This window comes from Sapajus apella, unplaced genomic scaffold (assembly GCF_009761245.1).
Source record: "Sapajus apella isolate SASKATOON/1434 unplaced genomic scaffold, GSC_monkey_1.0 scaffold43, whole genome shotgun sequence".
In the NCBI taxonomy this organism is placed as follows: Eukaryota; Metazoa; Chordata; class Mammalia; order Primates; family Cebidae; genus Sapajus; species Sapajus apella.
In genome coordinates this window covers 9,572,496-9,594,350 of record NW_022436983.1, presented here as the reverse complement: position 1 = coordinate 9,594,350, position 21,855 = coordinate 9,572,496, and the positions used below count along the sequence as shown (strand labels likewise).

Here is a 21,855-nt window from a genome sequence, read left to right as displayed (position 1 = left end):
CTCAAACAGCATGAGACCCTAAGTGCTTCATTCAATCCCAAAGTGCTGGGATTACAGGTGTGAGCCATGCACCCAGCCTCTGTTTTTTATGATCAAAAGCCCTGGCTTAATCTCTAATTCAGTCATATCCTTTCTCTGAAGCTCCGTTTATTAACTTGGTCTAGGGAAGGAACCCTAAAGGTTTTGTTGATAACAATTACAGGAAAGTACTGTGCGTTTTTTTCTCTTAATGTACAACAAAGGCACCCAAAAAATTAATATTTAATCAACTTTACTGAAACATAGCATTTAGGGCCAGCCACTGAACATTACTGATAATGTCAATGACACTGGTTTTTAGTTTTTTGTTTTTGAGACAGTCTCTCGCACTGTCGCCAAGACTGGAATGCAGTGGTAGGATCTCAGCTCCCTATAACCTCCGCCTCCCAGGTTCAAGCGACTCTCCTGCTTCAGCCTCCCAAGTAGCTGGGATTACAGGTGTTCACTACCACGCCCAGCTAATTTTTTGTATTTTTAGTAGAGACAGGGTTTCACTATGTTGGCCAGGCTGGTCTCGAATGCCTGACCTGGTGATCTACCTGTCTCAGCCTTCCAAAGTGCTGGGATTACAGGCGTGAGCCACTGTGCCTGGCAGACACTGCTATTTTTAAAAACTCAACTTCAGGGACCTAGAGTTAAGTCAGAATGCATCTCACTTCTGATTCCAGGCTCTAATGGTAACTCAACTAATCTTGTCACTTTCATCAGACTATGTACTTTCACAAACTCAGGTGGACCCAGAAACTGCCCAGGGCCCATAATAGCTATCTCCATATATTCTGCATATCTCAAAGGAGTGTGTATCATTTTAAGCTCAGCTTGGTCTTAATTTAAATGTAGGCAGACATTTAAGAATATTTCAAAAAATCCAAATAGAATCTTGAGGTTTGTGCTCTGAAAGGGAGAATCACAAAGGGAAAGTATTATTTGCAACTATTAAAATCTCTAATGGCTTCATTTCCACCAAATGGCCTGGTACATTTTCTGTCTCCTCCTCCATCCCCTACACTGGAGACAGGGTCTTGCTCTGTTGCCCAGCCTAGAGTGAGGTGGTGGGATCATAGCTCACTGCAGCCTCAAACTCCTGGGCTTAAGCAATCCTCCCACCTCAGCCTCCCAAGTAACTGGGACTACAAGGCCTGGCTGATTTTTTATTTTTTGTAGAGATGGGGTCTCATTTTGTTGCCCAGGCTCATCGCAAACCCCTGGGCTCAAGGGATCCTCCTGCCTTGGCTTCCCAAAGTGTTTGCAGGCATGAGCTTGGCCAGGCACAGCGGCTTATGCCAATAATCCTGCCACTTTGGGAAGCCAAGGCAGGAGGATCCCTTGAGCCCAGGAGGTCAAGGTTTTGGTAAGCCATGATTACGCCACTGCACTCCAGGCTGGGTGACAGAGTGAGACTCTGTTTCCAATCAATCAATCAATCGATTAATCAAGGTGTGAGCCACTATAGCCAGCAGATTTTCAAAATCAGAAATTCAGTTACCAAAAAAAAAAAAAAAAAGTAAGTTTTCCACATGTAGTTCACTTAACTTCACAACCAGTCAAAGTCTTAATGCCTACACATCTTTGAAAAAAACTTCTTGAACTTGTAATTTCATGTGGGAAAAGAAACTGTAGATGCCACCAAAGGGTCTGGTCTATATGCAAAGTTGCTGGAGTGCAATGGTGCAATCTCGGCTCACCTCAACCTCCGCCTCCTGGGTTCAAGCAATTCTTCTGCCTCAGCCTTCCGAGTAGCTGGGACTACAGGCGTGCGCCACCATCCCCAGCTAATTTTTGTATTTTTAGTAGAGATGGGGTTTCACCATGTTGACCAGGATGGTCTCGATCTCTTGACCTCATGATACACCCACCTCGGCCTCCCAAAGTGCTGGGATTATAGGCGTGAGGCACTGCGCCCGGTCTTGGATTTGAATATTTGAAAATAATCCTTGACCTAAGCAATCAGCTCAATACATTTCAATATTTCATAATTTAACCATCTGACAGCAAAATTCCAACCAAGTCTCCACTGCTTTCACATATCCCATTTAACTAGTATTTAATGTTGTCCAATCTGGGAAAAGTACCTTTAGCTTTCCTGTGTTTGAACCAAACTTCTCAAAATCTTCACTGGCAAGTAGGTAAAGCCTATTTCCTAGGTGCTAAATAACTAGGTTAAAAGCTTTTTACAGGCCGGGCGCGGTGGCTCAAGCCTGTAATCCCAGCACTTTGGGAGGCCGAGGCGGGTGGATCATGAGGTCAAGAGATCGAGACCATCCTGGTCTACGTGGTGAAACCCCGTCTCTACTAAAAATACAAAAAATTAGCTGGGCATGGTGGCGTGTGCCTGTAATCCCAGCTACTCAGGAGGCTGAGGCAGGAGAATTGCCTGAACCCAGGAGACGGAGGTTGCGGTGAGCCGAGATCGCGCCATTGCACTCCAGCCTGGGTAACAAGAGCAAAACTCCGTCTCAAAAAAAAAAAGCTTTTTACAGTAAAAATCTCAACTAGTCCTACCATCTAGAAATAAAAGTTACCTAATGAATGCCCCGGATGAGATCTTCCTTACTTAATAATTATGATTGGCTCTAGAAATGTATATAGATTATATGACATTCTAAATGTTTCTCAAGCAGTTCTGATCTGTTCCAAATGCGTTAAAGAACTCCTGGAGTTGCTCTTAGCTTAGTAAAATTTAGGGCAGTCCATCTCAAACCTGATAGAAGAAGGACTGTGAAGGCATAATCTATTATCCTTTGAAAAGATAATATTCCTGGTTCCCAAGTTTTCTCAGCTTTTTAAACAACAAAAAAGAAAAGATAATATTCCTTTGAACTGTTATGTTTCATCACAACATCATAGAGTGACTATTTTGCAGTGGTCACTCTAACAATTCTATGCCAGTTTTACTATACAAATAACACATTTGTACATCCTCATCAGGGGAACTAAATTTTTTTCTTTCTAATTGTCTAATAAACGAATATTCCAAGAATATTCATATTACCCTATAATAAGCCATGTTTACCCAATAAATTCCACTTAAAGTCTAAAAGTTCAATTGTCCCAGCTTTATAAGGTGACAATAAAATTTTAATGTTTCGCCGGGCGCGGTGGCTCAAGCCTGTAATCCCAGCACTTTGGGAGGCTGAGGCGGGTGGATCACGAGGTCAAGAGATCAAGACCATCCTGGTCAACATGGTGAAACCCCGTCTCTACTAAAAATACAAAAAATTAGCTGGGCATGGTGGCGCGTGCCTGTAATCCCAGCTACTCAGGATGCTGAGGCAGGAGAATTGCCTGAACCCAGGAGGCGGAGGTTGCGGTGAGCCGAGATTGCGCCATTGCACTCCAGCCTGGGTAACAACAGTGAAACTCTGTCTCAAAAAAACAAAAACAAAAACAAAAAAAAAAAAAAAAAAAATTTAATGTTTCTATTGATTCCCTTACAAATTTACTCACAAGTTCTCTTAAATCAGGGATTCCCAAACTTAAGTGTATAAATTCTGAATCAGTAAGCTGGGGTAGGGTCAAAGAGTCTGAATTTTTAAACAAGTACTGCAGGTGGTCCTAAAATAGGAGAAATACTGATATAAGCCATGTGTGAGATTTCCTGTGTTACAACAGGTTCCACAGGTAGGTTCAAGATAATAAAACGTTCCCCGGAAATTCTCAGTGGGTCGCACCTGTAAGACTTATTTCTGTTACTCTGTCTTAAAGGTCACGCAAGCTGGAATAACAGACTCAATTCGTATTGGGCATAATAGAAATAAAACTAGTCCAACAAGTCCTTCAAATCAATATTAAGAGGTAGTTTGCTTTCTTTTTTTTTTTTTTTTTTTTTTTTTTAAGATAAGAGTCTCACTCTGTCATCTAGGCTGGAGTGCAATGGCACAATCTCAGCTCACTACAATCTCTACCTCCTGGGTTCGTATGATTCTCCTGCCTCAGCCTCCCAAGTAGCTGGGATTACAGGCGTGTGCCACTACACCCAGCTAATTTTTGTATTTTCAGTAGAGACAGGGTTTCACCATGTTGGCCAGCTGGTCTTGAACTCCTGATCTCAGGTGATCTGCCCATCTCAGCCTCCCAAAGTGCTGAGATTATAGGCATGAGCCACCCTGCCCGGCTGGAAGTAGTTCTCTTTCTAATTCAAGATAATTCTGTTGTCACACTCCTAGGAACTACCTCCTAATTTTGATAAATTCAATTCTTTGGGAAGGCTGGACTCAGTAACGGTCTATAGTTCTACCTTTCAGACTCTTAACAGTCAGCAATTCTCCATTATAGCTACAGATAAATCTATCCTTCCTAACCAAAACAATGTCTTTTGTTTTTGTTTGTTTGTTTGTTTTGAGATGCAGTTTTGCTCTTGTTGCCCAGGCTAGAGTGCAATGTTGGGATCTCAGCTCACTATAACCTCCATCTCCCAGGTTCAAGCAATTCTCCTGCCTCAGCCTCCTGAGTAGCTGGGACTACAGGCATGCGTGACCACGCCTGGCTAATTTTGTATTTTTAGTAGACATGGGGTTTCTCCATGTTGGTCAGATTGGTGTCGAACTCCCAGCCTCAGGTGATCCGTCCGCCTTGGCCTCCCACAGTGTTGGTATTACAGGCATGTGCCACCGTGCCCAGCAAAACAGTGCTTTTTATTAAGTTGAACAATAAATAGAATCATCTTTTTAAATAGAAGACAATGGAAATGTCAATAAAGCCAAAATAGTGCCCACATTCAGGATCATATGCTGCCCTCTTATGCAACACAGTGTGTATGATGTGTAACTCAAACTTGGCTTGCATGAGTCTTACCTGGCCCTATCCATGCTGTTACTTCAATCTGCATGCCAAAGAAAAGTTTTCCTTTTGATGCAGTCAATGCTTTTTCTTGGTCCTCTTGCTGTCGAAAGAATACCAGACCATACCTTTCTTCTGAAGCTCCATGTATCTGCACTGAAGTTACTTTTCCAAATTTCTTAAATTCATGGAAAAGGCCATCTTTAAGGCTTGTATCTAAATTCCCAAACAAAACCAAGTCATTAGTTCTTCTAATTTAATTACAACTCAATAAGCAACCTACCAAATCTTTAGCCCAGTTTTCTTATTGTTTTGTTCATGTCAGATAGGTAATATGCCAATTGTCATAACAAGGCCTGAGGGAGGCACATCTCACATGGCGTAAAAACCCAATCATCATGTTTATGAACCACAAAAGCATCTAGCTTGGTTTTTGACCTAAGTTTTATGTCATTAAAACATTACTTTTTCAAACAAAAAAGCCCCAAAAAGACATATTGGAGATTATTGTACAATTCTGAAAACAAACTGTTAGATTATAGTATTGGTTATTTGTTAGGTAATAATGATGCTATGCAGAAAAATGTCCTCATATATTATAGATATATACATAAATATACATCTGTAAGCAGGTATGAAATAAAACATCAAGGATTCACTTTAAAGGTGGAAAGAAAAAAACTGTAGCAGAGCAGGAAGACAGGAAACAGATAAAGCAAAAATGACAAAATGATTTCTCAATGTTGGATATTGTATAAGGGAAATTCATTTTGCTATTCCTTCTACTTTGGCATATGTTTCATAAAACTTTACATATATGTTTCTAATTAAATAAAAGTGTCAGAGACTTGAAATGTTAAAGCATCTATCTTTCCAAGGATTATCTCAATGATAAAACTGTGTGAGAAGTGTCATGCAGCATGCTAAGCAATTTTAATATCTTTTACAGACGAATCATACCATCTGGGGGGCTTGTGTTAGTTTGCTTTATTAGAAATACAAAAGGTACACAGAAAGGCAAGCCAATAAACTCCCTTGTCCATTTCTAAATTACCAAGAGTTCTAAATAAAAAGTCCATCAACACTGGTGTCTCAATAACCCTATTCACAAACCTAATACCTAAGTTTTATAGGCTATTTTAATAAATAATTTAAGCAATCACTGAAATACACTTAGCTAAGAAATACTTAATTTTGTCTTTGTTAGCATGACTATCTATTAACAGTTTTAACTTGTTTACACGTTCAACATGCCTAATGTAGGAGTAATAGTATATTATGATCAGCCGTCAATTAAAAATATTTCAAGGAGAGACCACAGAATAGCTTAAACAGCCTTTTCCATTATTCATGGCTTTCCTCATTTAAAATGTTAATATTCTGAAATGTGTTTTCTATAATTTTATGCCCAAAGTTATTTCAATGTAATGCAGTATCATACCTCATTCCTCAGTAGTAGCACAGAGGAAAGAACATTCACACAAAATCTTACCTGTAGAGCGTACTGGAAGATTCTGGACCTTGATCCCAAAACTTTTACGGGGCTCATCTTTTTCCAGAGATGAAAGCAACTGGGAAGTGGGTGCTGGGACTGCTGCAGACTGAACTGATCGAGCTGGAGAATCATCACTTGAGCTACTGCTGGAATCACTGCTGCAAAAAGGCAACAACAACAAACTTTAATGAAAAGACACACAGAAAATGAGTAGCATTATACAACTTCTTAAAATAACCAACAAGTCTAAGCTTTCGGACTGGAATTTCTGGAGGCCCTGCATTCTACATATCTATCTCATGCTCTACCTTTGGAGGTGTCAGAAGACGATAAAAATGCAGGAGCACAAAAGTATAATCTTCATTTACCACCGTGTACCACCAATATGAGTGTTGCATTCTATTAATAACTTGAACAATTTTTTTCAAATGAAGTAAGACTAGTGAATGCAATTCACTTAGTGTAATAATAACAATAGCGCATATATGGGATTTGGATTCAGAGGTCTAGATTCAAATCTTGGATCAGACATATAGCATGTGTCCTTGGACAAATCACTTAACATGTTTGAAACGGGTTTCCTATCACAATGTTATGCTCAAAGTTACTGCATGGAACACAGGACTCTCAGCCAACATAATAAAACTAAATGAAAATAGTATTTCTAAAATTTCACCATACCCAATGTCCTCCAATATCAAACGTGTAAAATGAAAATAATCATAATAGTACCTATAACCCAGGGTTAAGAATTAAATAAAATAGGCCGGGCGCAGTGGGTAATCCCAGCATTTTGGGAGGCCGAGGCAGGCAAATAACAAGGTCAAGAAATTGAGACCAACATGGCCAACATGGTGAAACCCCGTCTCTACTAAAAATGTAAAAATTAGCTGGGCATGGTGGCTCATGCCTGTAGACCCAGCTACTTGGGAGGCTGAGGCAGGAGAATTGCTTCAACCCGGGAGGCGGAGGTTGCAGTGACCTGAGACTGCGCCACCGCACTCCAGCCTGGCCACAGAGCAAGGCTCCATCTTAAAAAAAGACAAAAAAGAAATAAAACAACGCACAAGTTTAGAAAGTTTGAAATATGACAGATATCTAATAAGTAAAACAGAGCTGGGTATGGTGGCTCACATCTGTAATTCCAGCACTTTGGGAGGCAGAAACAGGAGGATCACTTAAAGCCTAGAGTCCGAGACCAGCCTGAGTAACAGAATCAGGCCTTGTCTTTAAAACAAACAAGTAAATAAATAAATGAAGCAGCACTGCTCAGTTACTATTAATAGCAGTAACACTACTACCTCATGAGTAATTTTTAGAAAAACAATATCCAAAATAATTTTCCATGTAGGTGCAATTTTTAAATTACTTAAGGACTGATGAATAAATATTGTGTAAATTACTAGAGTCATGTTAGTTTAGGCTTTTTTCACTGTGGATAACATTGAAAAGTGAGAGTTAATGAAACTACCTCAGTTTAATAAAACCATCAAACAGAAAGACAGTCAACTGAAGGACAAGAAGGAAATACTACTTACACAGTCAAATTAAGAAAAAAAAATTAAAGTTTATTATGCCTTAGTTCTCTACGTAGATTCATAGGAAAAACTTTATTATGCCGAAGAACTATGAGAGAAACATAAAATTCTCTTTTCAGTAATGCACATGCCAGACTTTTGTGGCTTGCTTTTATGGCATTCTCAAATAGGTTAATAAAAAGCTATTTACAGATTTTGCTATCTTTCTGAAATTTTGCTTCATATTCTCCTCCATGTTATAAAGACCTCGTCACCTTTCAAGCAAATCATTCTGAGTGGTGAATCCATCTTAAGCACACTAGCTATAAGAAAAGACCCATGGTAGTTTCTGTCTTTGTACTAGAACTACAGCTATCATATTCAGGACAACTGCTGATCCATCCAGACAAATGAGTCCAAGTCTAGGTTGAAAAGAATTTGCTACGGCCCTTTTGTTTTCTTTTCAGACAGAGTCGCTCTGTCGTCCACATTGGAGTGCAGTGGTGCAATCTGGCTCACTGCAATATCCACCTCTCAGGTTGAAGAGATTCTCATGCCTCAGCCTCCCAAGTAGCTGGGATTACAGGCACGTGCCACCATGCCCAGCTAATTTCTGTATTTTTAGTGGAGATTGGGTTTCACCATGTTGCCAGGTTGGTCGATCTGCCCACCTTGGCCTCCCAAAGTGCTGAGATTACAGGTGTGAGCCAACACAACCAGCCACTACCTTATTTTTTTTTTAAACAAATACTATGTTTTCTTATAGAAAACTAAAGATGTTTCCAGAAAACTAATAATTTACACATCATTTTTAGCTTTCACATGTTAAAGCAATAGATGAAAACTTGACTGGGTGCAGTGGCTTAGTTCCTATAATCCTACCACTTTGGGAAGCCAAGGCAAGGAGGACTGCTTGAGGCCAGGAGTTCAAAACCAGCCTAGTCAACATGGCAAGACCCTATCCCTACAAAAGAAAAATTTAAAAATTAGCTGAGCATGGTGGCACATACCTGTAATCCGAGCTACTTGGGAGGCTGAGGCAGAGGATCATATAAGCCTGTAAGTTTGAGACTGCAGTGAGCCATGGTCACACAACTGCACTCCAGCCTGGGCAACAGAGCAAGACCTCGTCTCAAAAAAAAAGATGAAAGCATTCTGGATGTGGTGGCTAATGCCTGTAATCCCAGTACTTTGGGAGGCCAAGGCAGGTGAATCACTTGAGGCCAGTGGTTCGAGACTACCCTGGCCAACATGGTGAAACCTCCTCTATACAAGAAATACAAAAACTAGCAAGGCATGGTGGCACGTGCCTATAATACCAGCTACTCCAGATGCTGAAGCAAGAGAATCACCTGAACCCAAGAGGCAGAGATTGCAGTGAGCTGAGGTTGTGCTACTGCACTCCAACCTGGGCAACAAAGGCAAAACTCTGCCCCCGCATCCCTCTCGCCAAAAAAGAGAGACAAGGGTTAATAATTAATGGTGATGATGTCTTTAAAATAAAGCACAAAACGGGGGCCCTGCACCCCCAGCAGCAAGGATTGTGGCATGGGTTTCTGCGACGGCAGCTGCGGTGCCCAGACCCAGCGCATCCGGTGTAGGACCCCCCCTCCAAACTGGAAGAAGGAGTTTGGAGCTGACTGCAAGTACAAGTTTGAGAACTGGGGTGCGTGTGATGGGGGCACCGGCACCAAAGTCCGCCAGGGCACCCTGAAGAAGGCGCACTACAATGCCCAGTGCCAGGAGACCATCCGCATGACCAAGCCCTGCACCCCCAAGACCAAAGCCAAGGCCAAAACCAAGAAAGGGAAGGGAAAGGACTAGAGGTCAAGCCTGGATGCCAAGGAGCTCCTAGTGTTACCTGGGGCCTGGCCCAAGCCTTCCCTCTCCCTGGCCTGAGATATGACCTGCCAGTGCCTTCTGTCTGCTTGTTAGCTTTAATCAATCATGCCCTGCCTTGTCCCTTTCACTGCCCAGCCCCACCCCTAAGTACCCAAAGTGAGGAGGGACAAGGGATTCTGGGAAGTCTGAGCTTCCCCAGAGCAATGTGAGTCCCAGAGCCCACTTTGTTCTTCCCCACGATTCCATTACTAAGAAACACATTAAATAAACTGAATTTCCCCACACCACCCCCAAAAAATGAAAATCACTAAAAATCTTTTACTCACAGAAAAAAATAAATAAATAAATAAAAATAAAAATAAAAATAAAATAAAGCACAAAAATAATGGTAGAAATCAGATTTATTATAAACCCTAACACAGGCCAGGCACAGTGGCTCATGCCTGTAATCCCAGCACTTTGGGAGGCCAAGGAGGGTGAATCACCTGAGGTCACCGAGGTCAGGAGTTTGAGACCTCAAATAAAAAAAGGAGAGGGGGGGGTTATCACACTCTCTTTTGGTGAATCCCCTGCTACCACACAAATTCTGAAACAAGATATAGAATTTAACTTTCAGAATCATCTGCTAATGTGAAGTGGCAACTAGAAAAGAAAATTGATTTTAAAATGAATTATGAAACAACAAAATGGTACAAGTTTTGAGTTCACTTTTTTCTTTTTTTTTCTTTTTAAAATGGAGTTTCGCTCTTATTGCCCAGGCTGGAGTGCAATGGCACAATCTCGGCTCACTGGAACCAATGTCTCCCAGGTTCAAGTGATTCTCCTGCCTCAGCCTCCCAAATAACTGGGACTACAGGAGTGTGCAACCATACCTGGCTAATTTTGCATTTTTAGGAGAGACAGGGTTTAACCATGTTGGTCAGGCTGGTCTCGAACTCCTGACCTCAAGTGAACCACTCACCTCAACCTCCCAAAGTGCTAGGATTACAGGTGTGAGCCACTGCACCCGGCCTTGAGTTCACATTTTGATATAACCTAAACTGCAACGTACCAGGGATTTCAAGATACTGAATCAAAATGGGGGCATGAATGTAGGCCCCCAAATACCCTTCAGTCCTACTAAATTGACAGAAGGCCCAAATGCCTGGAATCTTGTCCACTTTAATTTTAAAAAAATTTTTATGTTCACAATTTTGTTAGAGCTAAAGAATCACAACAGTTCATCAAAGTGCAAGATAGAGTATTTAGCTGTTTCTGAAAAGCCAAAAATGGTTCATCAGAAGCTAATTTGAGTTGTCTTAAAGAAGTAGTAATAGGCTGGGAGCAGTGGCTCATGCCTGTAATTCCAGCACTTTGGGAGGCTGAGGCAGGTGGATCATGAGGTCAGGAGTTCAAGACCAGTCTGGCCAAGATGGTAAAACCCCATCTCTATTAAAAATACAAAAAAATTAGCTGGGCATGGTGGTGGGCACCTGTAATCCCAGCTATTTGGGAGCCTGAGGCAGTGAACTGCTTGAACCTGGGAGGCAGAGGTTGCAGTAAGCCGAGATCGCACAACTGCACTCCAGCCTGGGCAATAGAGTGAGACTCTGTCTCAAAAAAAAAAAAAAGTAGTAACAATGGTATATTGACTAATTGTTTTAACAAAGTGGAATTGGCTGGTCCGAAGGTAGTGAGTTATCTCGATTGTTCAGTTAGTCAGTTACAGATCGAACTCCTTGTTCTACTCTTTCCCCCCTTCTCACTACTGTACTTGACTAGTCTTTAAAAAAAATTTTTTTTAAAAAAAGAAAGAAAGTGGAATTTATCCAAGCACAACAATCAATCTTACATGTTCAATATCAATTAAAAGTATCACTCTAAATAAAGAATTGGAAGCTGGGCACAGTAGCATGTGCCCATAGTCCCAGCTACTCTGGAGGCTAAGGCAGGAGGATCCCTTGTGCATAGGAGTTTGAGACCAGCATGCACATGACATAGCAAGATCCCAGTCTCTTCAAAAAAAACCAACAATTTGGGGCCAGCCACAACACTTTGGGAGGTCAAGGCAGGCAAATCACTTGAGCCCAGGAATTTGAGACCAGCCTGGGCAACAGGACAAAAACCTATCTCTACAAAAAATTAGGCAAAGTGGCAGGCATCTGTGGTTCCAGCTACCTAGGAGGCTGAGGTGGGAGGATTACCTAAGCCCCGGTGGTCAAGGGTGTAGTGAGGTGTGATCGTGCCACTACACTCCACCCTGGGCAGTGTGAGACTCTGTCTCACAAAGAGAAAAAAAAATTTAAAAGAAACACAATTTAGGGATAACATTAAGAGAAATACCTAATGTAGATGACGGGGGGGGGGATGGATGCAGCAAACCACCATGGCATGTGTATACCTATGTTATAATCCTGCACAATTTGCACATGTACCCCAGAACTTAAAGTATAATTTAAAAAAACAGAAACACAATTTAAAAGAAATCTAGTTACACTCTTCCTAACAACATTTGACAGTTAAGGACAAATTATTTCTTATAATTTGTAATTAAGATTACTGAAGAAAAAAAAGAAAAGAGAAAAAACAAAGAAGCAGACCTGACCAGTATTTCCTTACGAAGATATCTAAGAGTAGGTAACTGGTTATATATTAATTATTGATAAACAGAATATAGGATTCTAGGATTCTCATAAACAAAATAATGATATCAGATCATCACCTAATCCTATTCCTGCAGCCATTTTATACACAGAACTACATGAGCATTTGACTCTTACCACTGAAAATGTCAAGACACTGGGTATGCTATTTATAAGATGACTGAGGGCTATATTTGTTAACATACAAGAGTGACATCCAATGAATGATTAATGTATCCTTGTATTATTTGTAAATATTTACTTATGGCAAATATGGATCTATGCTGTTTTTTTCTAAGGTAGAAGATTAAAAGGCATTTAACCAAAGTAAGTTGAGAAACAAAACTCTGGCATAAACCAGTATTTTTAGAAAGGAGCAATTAAGGCACTTAGAAAACATTGCAATTCAAACAGTTAAAGGACCCATTTATCATAACCAGGTATCTTCCTACCCATCAGATAGCTAATAATTTTTCTCTCCATATAATCAATATATAAGTTTGCGTCAAAAGATTAGATTTTCAGTCAGGTTTGGGTGCCCACTGGTCTTTATCTAATTTCTATTAAAATAATCATCTATCTTATTTTACTTTATTTATTTTATTTTTGTAAAGATGGGGTCTTTGTTGCCCAGGCTAATCTCCAATTCCTGGGCTCAAGCTACCTTCCCACCTTTGCCTCTAAAAGTACAGAGATTATAGGCGTGAGCCACCATTCCTGGCCCATAATCTCTTAAACACAATGCATCACCACACCAGACAATAATACTTCCACATCTCTTTTTTTTTTTTTTTCCAAGTCTAAATTGTATCTTTCTAGTGCAGCAGTTATCTAAGTGTAAGAGGACCTGAGAGGTCTCCCAAAACCCTTTTAGGAGATCTGTGAGATCTTCCCTATTTCAACTGTGTATCTGTGTGAGGCCAGATTTTCTTCATATACTTCACCCAAAAAACCTTATAATCATAGTTTGAATACAGAATTGGTTACGAAAATCTAACTACGTTATTAAATCAGATGTTTAAAAGATTTCCAGGCGAGGCACAGTGGCTCACGCCTGTAATCTCAGCACTTTGGAAGGCTGAGGCAGGTGGATCACTTGCCCTAAGGATTTGAGATCAGCCTGGCCAACATGGCAAAATCCTGTCTCTGATAAAAATACAAAAATTAGGCCGGGCGCGGTGGCTCACGCCTGTAATCCCACCACTTTGGAAGGCCAAGGCGGGTGGATCACGAGGTCAAGAGATTGAGACCATCCTGGCCAACATGGTGAAACCCCGTCTCTACTAAAAATACAAAACATTAGCTGGGCATGGTGGTGCGTGCCTGTAATCCCAGCTACTCAGGAGGCTGAGGCAGGAGGATTGCCTGAACCCAGGAGGCGGAGGTTGCGGTGAGCCGAGATCGTGCCATTGCACTCCAGCCTGGGTAACATGAGTGAAACTCCGTCTCAAAAAAAAAAAAAAAATAATAATAATAATAATAATACAAAAATTAGCCGGCCATGGTGGCACATGCCTGTAGTCCCAGCTACCTGGAAAAATGCTAAGGCATGACAATCATTTGAAACTGGGAGGCAGAGGTTGCAGGGAGCTGAGATCATGCTCACGCCTGTAATCGCCCCACTTTGGGAGGCTGAAGCAGGCAGATCATGAGGTCAGGAGTTCAAAACTAGCCTGACTAATATGATGAAACTCCATCTCTACTAAAAATACCAAAAAAAAAATTAGCCAGGCGTGGTAGTGAGCACCTGTAGTTCCAGCTACTCCGAAGGCTAAGGGAGGAGAATCGCTTGAACTCAGGAGGCGGAGGTTGCAGTGAGCCAAGATTGCGCCACTGTGCTCCAGCCTGGGTAACCGAGTGAGACTCTGTCTCAAAAAAAAAAAAAAAAAAAAAAAAAAAAAAAAAAAAGTTTTAATTTCAATATGGCAAATGTTCAATAGGTATTATCCACAATAAACAAATCCATAATTTTAAAATGTAAAGTCTTAAGCCTGGAAAGTTTTAGAAACAAATAATTCAGTATATAGTCTGATGTGACACCACTACCATTTTCAACTCTACCACTTCCGATGGAACCTGAATTTAAGCCTTTTTTTTTTTTCCTAAACACAGGGTCTTGCTCTGTCACCCAGGCTGGAGGACAGTGGCATTATCTCGGCTCACTGCAACTTCCGATCCCCAGGTTCAAATGATCCTCCCACCTCAGCCTCCTGTGTAGCTGGGACCACAGACCACAGGTATGCACCACAACACTCAGCTTTTTTTTTTGCATTTTTAGTACAGACGGGGTTTTGCCAAGTTGCCCAGGCTAGTCTCAAACTTCTGGGCTCAAACATCCTCCTGTCTCAGTCACCCTATAAGCTGGAACTACATGCATACACCACCCACACCTGACTCAAGCACCTATTTTTTTTTTAACTCTAAAATAAAAGGAGTTAAAAAATAAGAATTTAAAATTTAAGCCTTTTTTTTAAAGGCTGAGGTGCGAGGATCATTTGAACCTGGGGATTGAGAGTTGCAGTGAGCCAAGATCACGCCACTGCCCTCTAGCCTGGGTGACAGAGCAAGACCCTGTCTTTAAAAAAAATTTTTTTAAAGGCTTAAAAAAGAAGTCAAAATAAGAAGGAAATAATCAACTGTGTGACCTACCAAGACACTTCATTTTGTCTCTCTTAACTTGAGTTTCCCTAGTGGTTAGCAGACCTCATGATCATTCAAGGTCCCTACTAGTTTTAGCAGGGTTCTACGACATTTTGTTGTCATAGTAGGAGTGGGGTGGGGTGGGGTAGGGTTACTGGCATCTAGTAGGTACAAGCCAGAGATGCTGCTAAGTACCCTACAGTGCACAGGACAGTCCCAACAAAGAGTTCTCTGGTCTCAAATGTGAATAGTGCCAAAGCTGAGAAATCCTGGCCTATATTACTTCTTGGACTGCTTTCCCGTCTTCTGAAAAACCAACATGCTGGCCAGGCAAGGTGGCTCGTGCCTGTAACTCCAGAATTTTGGGAGGCCGAGGCAGGTGGAGCACCTGAGGTCGCGAATTTGAGACCAGCCTGATCAACATGGAGAAACCCCTTCTCTACTAAAAGTACAAAATTAGCCAGGCGTGGTGACATATGCCTGTAATCCCAGCTACTCGGTAGACTGAGGCAGGAGAATCACTTGAACCCAGGAGACTAATGTTGCAGTGAGCCGAGATTGCTCCTGGGCAACAAGAGCAAAACTTTGTCTAAAAAAAAAAAAAGAAAAGAAAAACCAACATGCTAATTACAAGCTGGGACCTAAACATATGATCCTTTATGTTGACTATTCTTACTTATTACTAATGTATCATTTCATAAAAATCTTTGAACTACAGTAAAAAGATGTAAACTTCTGAAAATCAGACTTCCTCAAGGAGAAGCTGAGATCTAACACACTCTGGTATCACTTGATTTGGGAAAACATGATAAAAAGGTAAACTATAAACAACTTTTTTTTACAATATGTACTTCGTCATTCAATACCAAGGTACTTTATAGACAAAACTGTTTTATAATTTTTAAACAAGTAATAAGTAAAATATAGACGGTATTGCTGCTCATACTCTAGTGTAAGGTTTACATCAATGAAATCAATTCCATTCATACTGAAATGGGTTTTAGTGCAATAGCTTTCTTTACCTTCAACCTATGGACTGAAGGTGGTAGTTTAATACCACAATTAGATTTTTCTTCACCAAAGTACAATGCTCAGAAGAAATTAGAAAAAGATCTATTTTATATAATAAGGTTAATGAGGTATTTTGCTTTATAATTTTAAGACATTTCAAATTTCATTTAAAAAGCACACTATAAGCCAGGCACAGTGGCTTACACCTGTAATCCCAGCACTTTGGGAGGCCAAGGTGGGTGGATCGCCTGAGGTCAGGAGTTTAAGACCAGCCTGACCAATATTGTGAAACCTTGTCTCTACTAAAAAATACAAAAATTAGTTGGGCATGGTGGGTGCGTCTGTAGTCCCAGCTACTACTTGGGAGGCTAAGGCAGAAAAATTGATTGAACCTGGGAGGCAGAGGTTGCAGTGAGCTGAGATCATGCCCCTATACTCCAGCCTCGGTGACAGCGTGATATTCGGTTTCAAAACAACAACAATAGAAAGCACACTACAACTCAACAACAAAAAGCAACTTGATTCAAAACTGGTCAAAAACTTCAACAAACATTTCCCCAAAGATACATAAATGAGAAATAGGCACAAGAAAAAATATGCAACATCTAATAATTAGGGAAATGCAAACCATAACCATGTGAAACTGGGCTCACATTTATAGTTCACACTACTTGGGAGCCTGAGGCAGAAGGATAGCATGAGCCCAGGAGCTCAAGTGCAGCACTGGCAACACAGTGATACCCTGGATCTTTTAAAGAACAACAACAACAAAAAACTCCACCACATGATATATCACTTCACACACATTAGGATGGCTATTATTAAAAATAAACTGCTGGGCACAGTGGCTCACACCTGTAATCCTAGCGCTTTGGGAGGGGAAGGCAGGCTTAGGAATTCAAGCCCAGCCTGGCCAAGATGGTGAAATCCCGTCTCTACAAAAAAATACCAAAACAATCAGCCAGCATGGTGGTGCATGCCTGTAGTCCCACCTACTGGAGGGGTGGGGGGGCAGGGTCTGAGGCAGGAGGATGGCTTGAACCTGGGAAGTCAAGGTTGCAGTGGGCCAAAATCGCACCACTACACTGAAGCCTAGATTACAAAGTGAGACCCTGTCCCAAAAAAAAAAAAAACCGAAAAAACAAGCAAGCAAGCAAGGTAACAAGTGCTGGCAAGGATATGAAGAAATTGGACCCCTTGTGCATTACTCGTGGGAAGGTAAAATGGTACAGCCATGGGGTTTCCCAAAACACTAATTTACCACATGATCCAGCAATTCCACTATGGTTATATATCGAAAAGAAATGAAGACAGGAACTCAAATAGATATTTGTACACTCAAATTCATAGCATGTTAAATGCCCAAAAGGTGGAGAATAACCAAGTGTCCATCGACAGATGAATGAGTAAACAAAATATGGCATACACATAAAATAGAATATTATGCAGCCTTTAAAAGAAAGGAAATTTTGGCCGGGTGCAGTGGCTCACGCCTTTAATCCCAACACTTTGGGAAGCCAAGGCAGGCGGGTCACCTGAGGTCAGGAATTCAAGACCAGCCTGGTCAACATGGTGAAACCCCGTCTCTACTAAAAATACAAAAAAAATTAGCCAAGCGGTAGAGGCGCATGCCTGTAATCCCAGCTACTCAGAAGGCTGAGGCAGGAGAATCGCGTAAGCATGAGAGGCAGAGGTTGTGGTGAGCCGAGGTCATGCCACTGTACTCCAGTCTAGGCAACAGAGTGAGACCCTATCTACTCTGTCTAAAAAAAAGGAAATTTTGACAAATGCTACACCATGAATGAACTCTGAAGATATTATGCTAAATAAGAGAAACCAGCCATAACAAAAAAATATTGTATAATTCAATTTATAAGAGGTATCTGGAGTAGTCAAATTGACAAAACCAGAAAATAGAATGGTGGTTGCCAGGGGTTGGGGGAAAGGGAGAATTGAAAGTTATTATTTAACGGATATAGAATTTCAGTTGGGGACAATGAAAAAATTTTGGAGACAGATGGTGGTGATGGTTGCACAATAATGTCAATGTATTTAAGTGCCACTGAACTGAACACTTAAAAATGGTTAAAATGGTAAATTTTATTTTACACATACCCGTAAGATAAGAAGTAAAATACGTGGCTCACGCCTGTAATCCCAGCACTTTGGGAGGCCGAGGCGGGTGGATCACGAGGTCAAGAGATTGAGACCATCCTGGTCAACATGGTGAAACCCCGTCTCTACTAAAAATACAAAAAATTAGCTGGGCATGTGGGGCATGCCTGTAATCCCAGCTGCTCGGGAGGCTGAGGCAGGAGAATTGCCTGAACCCAGGAGGCGGAGGTTGCGGTGAGCCGAGATCACGCCATTGCACTCCAGCCTGGGTAACGGGGAGAGAAACTCCGTCTCAAAAAAAAAAAGAAGTAAAATACAAAGTTAGTGGTCATTCTCTTTGTTCCTTAGAAAAAGATGAGCGACTCCCAAACAGTCAAAGTAAGCTACCTACTGCTTTTTGTCTACAAGGCTTTGCTCAATCAAGGGGTCTCACAACCTGTCTTTCCCAGGTAAAGTTCATCAGAAATGACATCAGGGCAATGAGTCAGATCTAACTGGTGACTGTGCAACTATTACGAAAGTAAACACTCAACTGTATAATTGATCAATGAAGCCCTTTAGAGCCAAAGTTAATGAAACATTGTCTAAACTCTTTAAATTTAGGATATATGTTAAGGAAATGCCGTGTTGATACATTAAAAAGCAAAAATGTGGCCAGCCACAATGGCTCACACCTGTAATCCCAGCACTTTGGGAGGCCGAGGCAGGTGGATCACCTGAGGTCAGGAGTTTGAGACCAGCCTGATCAATATGGTGAAACCACGTCTCTACAAAAAATACAAACCTTTGCCAGGAATGGTAGCGTGCGCCTGCAGTTCCAGCTACTTGGGAGGCAGAGACAGGATAATTGCTGTAGTAAACCAAGATCCCACCACTGCCCTCCAGCCTGGGCAACAGAGTGAGACTCTGTCATAAATGAATGAATGAATGTATGTATGTATGTATGTTACAGTAAAATCAAACACAATAAATAATCAGTTTCATTATTTCTCTTCTATTCTCAAGTCCAATAGTTTATATAAATGAGAGGAAAAACATCATTATAGACTCAGCTTTTAAAACGTGTCTTATTCTGGCAGAAAACTCTGTTTACAATTGTGCTTAAATATGCTTTATGTGGTTACCATGCTCACAAAAGATTAACTATAGGCCAGGCATGGTGGCTCATGTCTGTAATCCCAGCACTTTGGGAGGCCGAGATGGGTGGATCACCTGAGGACAGGAGTTCGAGACCAGCCTGGCCAACATGGCGAAACCCTGTCTCCACTAAAAATACAAAAAATATTACCCAGGCATGGTGGCACACGCCGAGATGGGTGGATCACCTGAGGACAGGAGTTCGAGACCAGCCTGGCCAACATGGTGAAACCCTGTCTCCACTAAAAATACAAAAAATATTACCCAGGCATGGTGGCACACACCTGTAGTCCCAGCTACTCAGGAGACTGAGCAGGAGAATCGCTTGAACCTGAGAGGCAAAGGTTGCAGAGAGTGGAGATCATGCCACTGCCCTCTTCCACCCTGGGAGACAGTAATACTCTAGCTCAAAAAAAAAAAAAAGGAAAGAAAAGAAAAAAACAAGGCTAAGTAATTATTTGGGATGCAATTATAGCTGTAATTAATGTTTTAAAGTTTATTACTATCTTTGGGTAGAGTTAAACAAAAGAAATATGGAACTAGTTGATCAACAGGATAACTGGTAGACAACTAAAGCTCACCCAAAAATAATTAAGGAATATTATTCAGGCTTAAAAAGGAATTAAATTATGATACATGTGACAAGACAGATGAACCCTGAAAATATGCTAAGTTAAATAAGCCAGACACAAAAGGACAAATGCTGTGTGGTTCCACATATACAGATACCCAGAGTTGTCAAGAATTCATGGAGACGGAAAGCAGAACAGTAGTCAGCAGAGGCTAAGGGAGGAAGGAATGGGAGTTATCGTTTAATGATAATGGACAGTGATGATGGTCACACAATATGAATGTACTTAATGGCACAGAACTATACACTTAAAAATGGTTACAATGAGGCCAGGCATGGGTGACTCACACCTATAATCCCAGGATTTTGGGAGGCTGACGCAGAACAATCACTTGAGCCCAGGAGTTTGAGACCAGCCTGGGCAACAGAGACACCATCTCTACAAAAGAAAAAGACCCTAAAAATTAGCTGGGCATGGAAGTGCATGCCTATAGTCTCAGCTACATGGGAGGGTAGCTTGATTCCAGGAGGTTGAGGCTGCAGCAAGGGGTAACTGTACCACTGCACTCCAGCCTAGGCAACAGAAAAATACCCTGTCTCAGAAAAAAAAATGATTCGAGTGGCAAATATTATGCTCTGTATATTTTACAATTAAAAAAACAACTTTTTTGAAGCCTTCTAAGCTTTGGCATTAAAGATATAACATGGACCAGGTGCAGTGGCTCACCCTGTAATCCCAGCACTCTGGGAGGCCAAGGCGGGCAGATTATCAGGTCAGGAGATGGAGACCAATCTGGCCAACATGGTGAAAGCCCATCTCTACTAAAAACACAAAAATTAGCTGGGTGTGGTGGCGCGTGCCTGTAATACCAGCTACTTGGGAGGCTGAAGCACAAGAATCGCCTGAACCCAGGAGATGGAGGTTGCAGTGAGCTAAGATTGCGCCACTCCAGGCTGCTGACAGAGCAAAACTCCATCTCAAAAAAAAGAAAGGGAAACAGGCTGGGTCGAGGTGGCTCATGCCTATAATCCAGCATTTTCGGAGGCAGAGGTGGGCAGATCACCTGAGGTGATCAAGATCAGCCTGACCAAGATGGAGAAACCAACATTGTGAAATCCTATCTCTAAAAATACAAAATCAGCCGGGCATGATTTTGTATTTTTAGACATAGGATTTGGCACATGCCTGTAATCCCAGCTACTCAGGAGGCTGAGGCAGGAGAATCACTTGAACCGGGGAGGCAGAGGTTGCAGTGAGCCAAGGTCACGCCATCACACTCTAGCCTGAGCAATAAGAGCACAAAACTCCATCTCAAAAAAACAAACAAATCAAACAAACAAAAAGAAAACATAATATGGTAGTTTCAGGATCTACTGTCCTAATAGTAGCAAAAATAGAAAGAGGCTATGCTTTTGTTAATCTATTACTAAGAATCATGTGACTTATTTTCTGATGGGCTTTACTGGACCCTTCACACTCAGAAAACCTTGTACTAAGTAACTCAAAGCAAAAAGCAAACATGCATGCTCCCTGAATGTAGTAAGCAGATGTAACATGTCTGCCTAAGAACAAGAAATCCTTCCACATGGCAGCAGTCTTTATTTAAGAGACAAAAAAGACCAGGAAATTTAAACTGCCAAACTCCCCACCTAACTCCCCACCAGAAAATATCCCCTCCAGGAAATTTAAAGTATCGAACTCCCCACCAGACTCCCCACCAGAATGCCTAGGCCATCTACTATTTGGTATACTTTATTTATAAATGACTACAAATTACTCAGTAAAAAACCTCAAGCTAAAGTTGTTCTGCTTAAATATAATTACTTCTTTGCAGTTTCTTCAGTGACATATGCAAAGCTACAGTCCAAGATGGCTCCACACACCAAGACACAGCATATTCAGGAACCTAATCTACCCTCCCTACTACCATTGAAAATCGCATATAAAGAACCACAGAACTCCTCCAGTTTGGGTTATACAAATCATGCCTAGAAGCAACACATGTATTATTTGTGTGTCTTCTAATTCCAACAACAGAATTCCAGTCTATTAGCACTAGTATGTAAACAGACATATCTTAAACCTCT

General features: G+C 41.3%; 1 protein-coding gene, 1 non-coding gene and 1 pseudogene across 4 annotated transcripts in view; 1 reads left to right on the top strand and 2 right to left on the bottom strand.

Moving 5' to 3' along the window:
* SPEN (spen family transcriptional repressor) overlaps positions 1-21,855 on the bottom strand; it is a 102,360-nt gene that overhangs the window by 28,518 nt on the left and 51,987 nt on the right. For both annotated transcript variants that reach the window (XM_032300502.1, XM_032300503.1), the window contains exons 4-5: positions 6,311-6,471; positions 4,834-5,034 (exon numbers count right to left, since the gene is read on the bottom strand). In XM_032300502.1, coding sequence (XP_032156393.1) covers positions 4,834-5,034; positions 6,311-6,471 — 362 coding nt within the window. The remainder of the gene's footprint in view (positions 1-4,833; positions 5,035-6,310; positions 6,472-21,855) is intronic.
* Positions 5,138-5,239, bottom strand: LOC116566668. The gene has a single exon (XR_004275952.1). It is a non-coding gene; the product is annotated as a small nucleolar RNA U13 (small nucleolar RNA).
* Positions 9,349-9,953, top strand: LOC116566344 (annotated as a pseudogene). Its single transcript, XR_004275837.1, has one exon. The product of XR_004275837.1 is annotated as a midkine pseudogene (transcript).